Genomic DNA, 10,878 nt, shown 5'->3' with positions numbered 1-10,878 from the left:
ATATTTTCATGTTTGCACTTTGCAATATTAATGCTCAGGCCTTGAGTATGGATCGACTAACCCAATTCTTTAAAAAAAAAAACTTGACTATCCCATTTGAATCTTGATGATTCGTTCCTTACAAAACAGGAGTTTCCAGATCTAACTTAGCACATGTTGAACAAATTGCCTTCCAACGTGATGGCCAACTGAAATCGAAGACTGTCACACCAAGTCACCAAGAATATATGCATCCTTTTTTTGCATGACAAGAATATATGTATCCAACACATTGCCTTCAGAAACAAAACACAGGCGCATATGCTACACATTCAAATTGTAAAGTACGATGAGGAGCATGATAATAATCCAGTGGTTGGGCGAGCAGAGCAGACGACGGAAAAAGGGTCCAAAATCCGCATGAAAAGATTGAGAGGCAATGAGAACAAGTAATGACCATCACACTAATTTGTACGATTTGCATACACATGTACTCCCAAGAACAACAATGTTATTAGGTTATTACAAGAGGAGGGGTAGAAAAAAAATACACAGTGTACAAAGTATGCAATTCCTGCCCGATTTCCGAGCCCACCATACAGAACAGCACAGGAAAGTTTATGTACCTCTGCTCTAACATATCCTCTCGGCTGGAACAGGCTTGCCTGACCCATTAACATCGCGATCCTACCATAACGTACTGCGCTGACTGAACCCAACTATTTTCATCTTACAGCTTTCCAGCAAATGCCTGCCTGATAGTAAAACTTTTGTCTATCCCCATCTGAAGATCTGGCCTCCTGTGCCATCAAAACTGTATCCGAGACCATCTACGGCGGCTCACTGGTCAATTGAATCAACCTGTGATTGTAAACAATTACAGATTACACGGGTAAGATGGGCGATAGAGAGACAATCTGTCTATTGCACCTAGCATCCCTTTTATCTGTGTTTTAAAGAAAAAAGCACGGACATCATGCTAACAGTGCTTCTTACCAGTGTTGACAAAAATGAAGTCCAATTAGGCTGTCAAGTTACTGCACAATGCGCTTCCTCTTTGACCTCTTGCCCTTCTTTCCAGAGTAAGTAGGGAGTTTCTTGTCGTTGCCGGTAGTGAATGTTTCCTCTACGGATCCTCCCTGTTGTCAGGTTTATATAACTGAAGATGAATTTCATATTCACACGAACTGTCCGCAGCAAACTCTCAGATGGCTAGCACCACTTGTCCAGACACAATCATCCAGCAATACATATGAATGAAAGGAAAATGAGTACCTCCTCTGTGGTGTCATCGTCCGACTCTTCATCCTCGGATGTAGTTGAACCATTTGAATCTCCTGCACCAAGTGCTTTCACAGCTTTTCTCCTGTTCTCCTCTTCTTTTAGCTGCTTAAACCTGCTCAGAATATAGTTGATTCATTTTTACAGCCCGAGCATAGTACAGTTAAATCAAATGTCATCTGAATTTCAAAAGCACCTTTCTCCACCCTGGCCTGATTGAGCACCTGAACGTTTTGCTCGGCCTGCAGTTATAATTCCACTTGCTCCCTCATTCACAGCAGGCTTTGCTCCTCCCAGTTTCCGCAGCCATATCTGCTGGGCTGTACTGAGGACATTGTTTGTAAACCTACATGGAGTGTCAACACACAGGTTACAAGTTTTGATCAACTGCAAAAACTGAGTGAGCATGAGAAACCATGTCTGAGCACAATCTTAGAATAAACAGAAGATGCACGTACCAATAAATGGACAATCCTGATGGCACCGACAAAGAGAAGTAACCAATCATAAATGGAAGAAATTTCAAAATAAGTTGTGTATTCTTCTGCGATGGATCAGTACTCTGCAGCAATCAAAGGTGCCAAGGTTAAACACTGGAAGCTTGTATAACGGCGTTATGGCGGATTAAAGAGGCATTCACCTGGGGCGGTTTCATGATCTCCATGGAGACAAACTGAGAAGCAACGAGTAGCACGGGCAACACAAGATAACATATCGTATCATGCCAGCCTATTGGCGGATGACCATCCTGCACAATTCATTTCAAATGTTAGTATAACTTTAGCATATCTCAATCATGCAAGCATATAAAGTAGTGTATTGTCACTTTTCTACAAGAATAAGCTGAGAAAATAATATGTTACTACATCATTTAAACAAGATTGATATGCCACATGCCCAACGTTTTCACTCATGCTGCTAAAGTACAGATTTAAAATTAGACATAGCAAATCCTGTTGTTTCTCGCAACAATACAACCAAAGCCAATGTTGTTGGTTGAGTACAATTCAATGTGCTGCCTAAGTGGCTATGTGTAGCAACAAGCCACTGGTGTAACTTGACTACAATGTTGCAGTAACATCATATTGCTAACATCTGTGATGAGCATAGTCATAGAGGAACGACATAGGCAAAATCAATCCCAGAACCAACAGTAGACAGTTTCACATACATCGATAAATAACCAATTTTATTACCACAAAAGGAAAGAGCCATGAAATGCCAGCACCACTTTGACGAGCAGCAATTGTTGTAGGGCCTCCCAAAGATGGAATCCAGAAAAATCCTTCCGTCAACAAACCCTTCATGCCAGAGAATCCACTTAGTCCAAAATACTCTTAACGAATCAAACTTCAAGAAGTAGGATATGGCATACCTCATTTGCTACATTTGAAAGGGCTTGGTAAAGTCCAATCCAGACTGGAATTGTTGCCAAAGTTGGCAAACATCCTGGAAGAGAAAACATTGAGATCAAGACGCTGCAATACAAAAGAAAGTGCAGTAAAAAGCTAACTGGTTTTGCAATTCGTGACAGCAATAATGGCAATCAATCAGAAAAAATAATAGAAAATGTGATCAGCTAATATGGTTTACTGCCTTTCAGAAGTCAGTAATAACAGAAGATGTTTTTCAGAAGGCAATAATACTAAAAATATGAGATGTAACAGAGGAGTGGTTTCACAATGGAAGTAACTTGGTTAAGAAGAAAAGGAAAAAAAATATGCAAAAACCTGCTAGAGGATTGACTCCAGCTTGCTTGTACAAACGAGCAGTCTCAAGCTGTATTCTTTCCTAATAAGAGTTATGCAGAAGCAATAGATCAGATATTAACAAAAAAAAGTGCCTGAAAGGATAAAATCAAAATAATCTCACTAAGGAAAGCACATGCAGTATATCACAGCATTATGCAGACATATGCCTGGAACCGAAGCATAAACCTCCCTGTTGTATATCCATGATTGAAGTTCTAGCCAAACAAGACAAACCTGATTGCCTGCGTATCTCGCCTGAATTGCCTTGAGCTGTGGCTGCAAATTCTGCATCGCCATGGTTGATTCGACCTAAAAACAGATAAGCAGCACCGTTGAATTCAGTTCATAGATAGATAACTAAGGAGTGCCCATCTGGTTTAACTCAAATCAGGTTAGAACATCCACCTGCTGCTTCGTTAACGGCAATGTTGCAGCCTTCACGACGATGGTGAGCAGAATGATGGCAAATCCGTAAGCGTACGGCACATGAACTGCTGATAGACCATCCTTCAGAATCTGTATGGCAAAATTTCAGATAGCATCAGAAATCCAGCATCACGAAGTTACCGAACTCTGCGCTCCTAGCCACTGCCAAGATCCCAGAATTCACAAATTCTAGATTTCGAGATTAATGTCAGCCAAAGCTAGATGCCAAAGAAACACACTCTGAGTAGCAGAGTTGTCTCACAGGACACTGTCTCCATGCGGAGGTAGCCCCAAAATGGAGCAACTAAGTTCTACTCACAAAATGGAGTAGTAAGTTTCAGAGTGCTCGCACCACAAGTGTCTGTCAGACTCGCCAGGAACTGGCATAATCTAATGGCAATTCTTCTACCCACACACACGGTCGCTGGCTACGGCTCCGGCGCGTACACGCTTACCTTGAGCACGACCTCCATGGCGTCGGAGATGAACCCGAACCATCCGCCGCTCTTCTGCACGGCCACGTCCGCGTCCGCTCCTCCTCCGGCCGCCCCGGCCGCCGAGTCGGTCGCGACGACCGCGGCGTCGGCGAGCGTGTAGAGCGCGGCCTCGGCGCGCTCGAGCGCCGCGTGGAGGCCCCCCACGGAGTCGAGCCCGTGGAGGCTCGCCCTGACCCGGCACCCCACGGCGCGGCGGCGCAGCGAGGGGAGCGGCGGCAGCCTCGCGGCGCCGGCGCCCGCGACGGCGCGCGGGAGCGAGGGGAGCAGCGAGGAGGAGAGCAGCGCCTTGGCCATCGCGGGCGGGTGGGGCTGGGCTGGGCTGGGGTGGGGCCGCGGCGGGGCTAGGGTTTCATGCACGGCGCGGCGGGGAGGGGGCAGCGAGTGGTGGTGGTGGTGGTGGCGTGGGAGCAGAGGAGAGGAGTGGAAGAGGAGGCCGGTCGCTGGAGAGAGAGGTGGACGATGATGCTTTATCCTCTCCGTGCTAGTGGACTCGGCGCACCGAATGTTTCCAATGTTTCCGGGGACCGGTTTGGGAGAAATTCATTGCAAATTGTCTAATTTTCAAATGCACCGGGGGAAACGATTATCGTGGTTTTAGTTCAAAAACCACGACAAGTATTTTAAAACATTTGAACTAAAACCACGACAAGTATTTTGAAACGGAGGGAGTATTGGGGTTCATATTGCACACCCGAAAACACCGGAATCAATACTGCACGCCACTGGGGTTTCCAACCTCCACCCGCTGCTCTAGCGGTAGCGAAGGGAGGGGAAACCATTGGGACATTGTGTTTCGGAGTTTCCCGGGTGCTTAGTAATCTACTAGTGTCTTCATGAGGTCTTTGGCAATGGCGACACTAACTAAGTTTTCTTTAGGTTTTCTCAGCTATTGATGTTGGATCTAGGAGGCGGTGTCTATGCCATCTCACGTCCTTCGGATCTAGGCGGGGTGCTTTGTGTGTCTTTGTGTTAGCATTGTGAATGAGGGTGATATTTCCATGCCCGTTTTTGCGGTAGATATGGGGTTGCGGCCTACTTGGGTGTCTCCCTGACACGATAGATTGCTCTCCGGTACTTTGTGCTTCCTCCTGATCGCAACGATGCTTTTTTCGCTGTTATTTTGAAGCTGGCGGAAGGTTTGTTTAGGAGATGGTTTGGGTATGGGATTTTTTGTATCTACACAAGGCATCTATGATGATGGCTTTTTTGGGGGGGGGGGGGGGGGGGGGGGGGGGCGTTGGTCCACCTGGACCTTAGCACGATGACTTCCCGACCGCAAGATACAATGTCAGTCTGGCTTTTGACGATGAAGCGGCGGTGGCGGCACACCTTGGACTCGTGTTGGAGATTGAGTTTGTTTGGCTCTCTAGTTGTAATTTCCTTGTTTTTTTGGATGTATTGTATCATTAGAACTTTTTGATATAAAACCAGAGCGTTATTCGTAAAAGTTAAAATGTGATGTGCTCAACTTTTATTTCAAAATTGTGATATATGCTCGACTTAACATGAACTAATTAAAGTTCAAAATCTACAAAATTAAGTCAAACTCATCGGGATTTAGGATATATATAGAAGTAGCTTGATATTTTGTTTCATACTAGTGCTTCAACTATTTGGTTTTATTTTGTGAAAATGTCAAAGGCTATATATTAAGGATCATAGGTTCTTATAAACACATCCTTACAAAAAAATGCATTCAAAAACTTGGGGTGCCGAAGTCTTGTTTCTACTGCATCCACCGTCGGCGCACCGTGAGCATATCTCGATGCCGCCTTCTGGTCTCCGCCTCGGCGAAACAAACTTCTTAAAACATAACTGACCAGATCTGGGGAGATCTGCCAGAGACACGACTCCACGCGCCCTCCATCGGCGCAAAGCACACATCAATGAAACATGGATAGGGTGTGGAGAACACTGTTCCTATCTCTAGGACAACACCGCCACGTCAGACCAAACATGAAGAGTCACTAAAGTAATCTTGAAAAATAACACCCATGTTGATATATGACAGATTTGGGTCTTTCATCGAGCGCACCGCCGCCCAGAACCATGTAGCGATGTCCTCTTCTCCGGTGATATAGCCAGGCAGGCCACCGATGAGAGCATCGTGTTGGATCCATCCGACCGACACCGGCTTCACCAACACTACCATCATGCACAGCCTGACGAAGACCGCCCCTGAGAACCCATCATTTTCATGTCGCACAACAACTCTTAAGCGCCTCCACAACAGGGCGCCCCGATCAAGATCTTCTTGTCGTCACGGCCACGTGAGCTTTGCGCGAGCCCCCCTGGCGACGAGAGGGGTAGGCGACCGGTGACGGCTAGGGTTCTGTGTCACCCCACCTTGTCGCCAGTCTCAAGGAAAACAATTCGCGTATTGATTTAGTGCTTCACCTACTTTGACTAAAAATTTATCTTTTCGTCGCTAACCTAGTCCCATCAAGAAACCAATTTGTTGTTCCTGGGAGAGAGATACTTAAAAATTGACAAAACAATCTTGTTTTTATGATATTTACATGTTTAATATAGCTCATGTTGCTCTTCTCTGGTTAGGATCTCACTGATATGGCCTTGTGTATTCATTTCTTAAGCCTTAGAGTGTGCTAAAGTAATAATCTCATTAAATAACAACACACACACACAAATCTGTATGATAAAACCTAATTCGGAGATTTTACGTGAAAACAGGGATGGAGTAGCTAATACAAAACCATGAATGTGGACGTGCCGCGTCCACTCTACATCCCTACGTCAAAAGATACTACTGCGCGTCAAGGGAATATTATGAAGACGCACCGTGTCGTTCGACGAGGAGGATGAAGAAGAAGGCCGGGTTAGCACGCATAGCTGGGGCGCATTTTCAATCGTGTAAATGAGCACCTCACGACCCATCGGTCGGGAGGGCATGGGCATCTCCAGCCGCGCCCTCAGGAAGGCCTCCCCAGACGATTTTTTCACGCCGGCGCCGAAAAAACGGCCCAGTCGCGCCCCCAGGAGCCCGATTTTCGCCGGCTTGGGCCGAAAACAGCACCGGCGGACCCAGCCCGAACCCGGCGCGCTGGGGGGCGCCCGGGGGCGCCGGGCGAACTGTTTTGGCGCGAAAAAGCCGCGGGCCCGCCGCGTCAGCGACACGGCTCTCTTCTCGGCCCTTCGTCATCCTCATCGCCTCGTTTCCCGCGGCGAATCAATGCCAAAGCTGCCGCGCGCTGCCGCGCCGGTCAGCCTGCACCATTGATGCCTCACGGGCGGCGCAGTGAAGACCGGACGACGCGCGTCCCTCGCCCTCCCTCGCCCGCCACGCGTACACACGGTGGCACGCGCGCCTCGGCCTATATATGCCGCCCCCCGGCGCACTCGGCGACTCACACTCTCCCGCCGTCGTCCTCCCTCTCCTCTCATCTCTTTCGCCGTCTCCAGTTCACACCCATGGCCGAGCGCTTCCCAGGCGACGGTGCGGCGGTGAACGGCTTCGGCCGCCGCCATCTTCATGAAGACGAGGCTCGCCTCCTTTACGAGGCCGAGTACCCGGTCCCGCCGGGCATGCGGGTGCCCGGGGCGTGGAGGATCAGCGCGGGCGGCATGCCGGTGCCCCCGGTACCCACCGGCGCGGCGCGGCGTGCGGAGATCGCACACATCCACTCGAACCTGCCGCGTGCGGCGAGGGAGGGGCCACGGTACGTCCCCGACAGCCCGCTCTGGGACCCTTACTTCCGCCGCCGTCACGCCCAGCAGCTCGAGGCCACCAACGGCGTCGTGCCCTCCGGCAGGCTCAACGCTGCCGGACGGCGTCGGTGGTGGGGCGTGCCCGGGCGCACGTTGGAGGCCGTCCTCGAGTACATCGAGGGCGGCAACACGCCGCGCCTCGAGTACCCCGCTCCCCCTTCCTTCTCACGCCGCCGGGGAAGCTTCTGGACCCCGAGGCGCATGGAGACCGGGGAGTCCTCCTCCTCGTTCGGCGGCTTGCCCTGCCTCCGCCCCGTCAAGCCGGAGCCCTAGGGTACGCCGGTCAGCGCGTGCACCCGCAGCTCCGGCGTCCGCATCGGCGCCAACGCCTCTCCACCCACCAGCCGCTTCGTCCTCGTCGAGCCCAAGCCGGAGCCCGGCTTCCCCGCGGAGTACGAGGAGATAGCCCGGCGCTTCTCCGACGAGGACGCCATGCGGTGGGCATGGGACGACTACCTCCGCGACGAGATGGTCCGGCAGCGCCGGGCCCTGGAGGAGATCGCCGCCCGCAAGCGTGGGCGCGAGGACGAGCATGGCGTCGTGGTCCTCGACAGCGACGACGACGACGGCGACGGCGCCCCCGGACCGTCCAACCCGCCGCGCCAACCAGGGGAGGGATGCAGCAGGGACGGCGAAGGCGTAGGCGGGGCCGGCGACGACGACGACGATGACGACGGCAGCGGTGACTACACGCGGTTCTACAGCCTCCTCGGCATGTAGAACCGCGTGGGCGGGCGGCGAGGGAGACGGCGGAGGTAGCCCGCGGTAGTTTTTCTTTTTTTGTAAAATATGTTTAAGTTTGTACGAACTCGCTGATATTTGCATTAAATTTGAGTCGTTTTTGCGTCGTATTTGACTTTTTTGACTAACCGTGGACGCCGCGACTAGGGGGCATCACGCCACCAGTGCGCGGTTTAGCGCCGGTGCGCCCCAGGGAGCGATTTTTTGCCCCTCCTGAGGAGCCAACGGCTGGAGATGCCCTAACACGTCAACGCCACTTTGTTTCCAAGTGGTTTCGATCCGCCCCCACTCGCTGGCTCGATTCAGTTCAACCGTGGGGAAAAAGTAGCAAGGGGGTTAATTCTGATACGATCAGCACCTCTGTGCACTAGCAAAAAACGTGCAAAGCATTTCTCTCGTGCGTAAGTACCCAGCTGAGAACGCCGTGGCGCCCAGCGCCCCTCCCTCCTCCGGCTCCGGGCTCTTCTTCCGCTCCGGGCCCTGTCTCCGGCCTTCCCCGTCCCCCGTGCTTCAACTGCGGGATGGAGGGCCACTCGTAAATCGAATATGTCAACCCCCAGTGTTGTTACCTTTGCAAAGACCCTGGGCACCCCGCCCTCCTGTGCCCGGATCGTCCGATGGTGTCCGAACTCATGATGTACGGCCACGACATCGAGGGGCTGGGCTTCTTCCACCTCGAGGTCCCTGACGTGCCGCCCCCCTCCCCCTCCCTCCAGGCGGTCGTCACGGTGGTCGACGGGGTGGCCTCCCCGGAGATGATCGAGGCCGAGCTCAACCACCTCTACCGGCACCAGTGGGACTGGGTGGTCACCCCCACCGCTGGCCACATCTTCACCATCGTCTTCCCCGACTCCATCAGCTACGGATACGCCACCCGCAGTGGCCGGATCACCCTCGCCCTTAACCAGCTCGTCGTCGACATCTCTGAGCCGATCCTTGACGCCCAGGCCGTGGCCGTCCTAAACACCGCATGGATTCTTGTGGCCGGCCTTCCTGAAATTGCCTGGTCTGAGCTCGTCATCCGTCAGATGTCCCGGATTCTTAGCAAGGTGGTGGTCGTTGACGAGCTCTCTCTCCTCAAGGAGGAGGAGGTCCGGGTCAAGGTCAAGTGCCTCGACTCTTCCAAGCTTCGTGCAACCATCCGAGTGTTCTTCAACGACCAGGGCTTCGACCTCCGGATCTCCCCCGAGCCGCCCAACCACGTCAGCCGCTCCTGCTCTTTTGACGTTGGCCTTCCTGGCGGCAACGCGGGGGCCGACGGGGACTACCGCGGTCGTCACCGAGCTCGCTCCCACCGGTCGGAGGAGGACGGGGGTTCAGAGGACTCCCACTCCCCCTCCCCCTCCCCCCTCCTCCTGCCGCTGGCGGGCAGGGTCGGCAGGATGCCCCCGGCTCGCTTCTCGACGGCCCGTCGAACTCCACGGCTACGTCATCCGAGGTAAGCGACATCTCCAGTGTTGGCCTGGTCGTCTGCCCGGCCTCCTCCCCGTGCTCTCCTGCTTCGCCTGCTCCTGTCGCGCTGGCCCTGGAGTCGGATCTTCCCCCGACAGCGACTCCGGATTCTGCCCTGCTCCTGTCGGCCCCGGTGCCGGACCCCGAGGAGACCGTGCCGCCCGTGTCGGTCCCGTCTCCTCCGGCTCCTTCCCCGGCGACCGTGCTGCCTCCCCCGGCCGTGCTCTCCCCCCCTCCGCTGCCGCCTCGGGTGGCACCGGCCTCGCTTGTCGCCGTCCCTGCTCCGCCTCTGATGTGCTCGTCTCCGACCTCGACCCCGACCCCGGGGCTCCTTGTCTGCGCTGGGCCTACCTCTCCGGCTCCGCCTGCACCGGACCTCGCTGCGGATGGGGAGGCCCGGGTGACCAACCCGTTGGCCGCCCCGTATGACAGCCTGGTTTTGCCCTCCTTTCTTTTTCTTGATTTTGAGTTGAGTTGGTTTTGAATTTGGAGTTTTGAATCATTTCATTTGGACTTAATCACTTGGGTACCCCTTGATTTTCACCCAAGTGTTCCCTCTCCTCCTCAAAACCATCATTTCACCTCTGGTTCAACCCAAAATATGACTTGGAATATTTTTCTTAAATGAAAACTATTCACTTTGCCCTCCAAAACCCTAGTTAGCCCTTTGTGCTCCAAAGCAACCCTAATTTTTCTTGCCCCAAAAATCCTGAGAAAAATCCCAATTATTCTATGGACCCTAGGGCACCTTTCTGAGCAAAAATATTTCATCACTCTTTGGAATATTTTGGCTACAGAAAATAAATTCACTTCTGGGCAGAATTGGTAGTTTCTACAACAACTACCTTTTTACTAGCTCCATTGTAGCTGGTTTTCCCTATGCCTATTTACCTTAGTAAGTGAAAGTAAAACCCCAAAGCTCAGCCCTTGACTCCCAGTGGTTTGACCATAGTAACTCCCCAAAGTTACTGTCCAGAAACTTACCAGCAGTACAAAACTAATTTTATCGCACCTGGATCCTAGCC

At 52.1% G+C, this 10,878-nt stretch overlaps 1 protein-coding gene across 1 annotated transcript; it reads right to left on the bottom strand.

Moving 5' to 3' along the window:
• Positions 1-432: 432 nt before the first annotated feature.
• LOC123068640 (inner membrane protein ALBINO3, chloroplastic) lies at positions 433-4,347 on the bottom strand. Its single transcript, XM_044491252.1, has 12 exons — positions 3,893-4,347; positions 3,417-3,527; positions 3,246-3,320; positions 2,991-3,051; positions 2,636-2,709; positions 2,457-2,561; positions 1,901-2,008; positions 1,719-1,822; positions 1,457-1,606; positions 1,255-1,375; positions 976-1,118; positions 433-840 (listed from the first exon to the last, which is right to left on the bottom strand). Exons 1-11 carry the CDS (start codon positions 4,226-4,228, stop codon positions 1,014-1,016), a joined length of 1,350 nt encoding a protein of 449 aa, XP_044347187.1. The 5' UTR covers positions 4,229-4,347; the 3' UTR covers positions 433-840; positions 976-1,013.
• Positions 4,348-10,878: the final 6,531 nt, after the last annotated feature.

The sequence above is a fragment of the Triticum aestivum genome, chromosome 3B, assembly GCF_018294505.1.
Source record: "Triticum aestivum cultivar Chinese Spring chromosome 3B, IWGSC CS RefSeq v2.1, whole genome shotgun sequence".
Classification (NCBI taxonomy): Eukaryota; Viridiplantae; Streptophyta; class Magnoliopsida; order Poales; family Poaceae; genus Triticum; species Triticum aestivum.
This window is presented reverse-complemented; position numbering and strand designations above follow the sequence as displayed.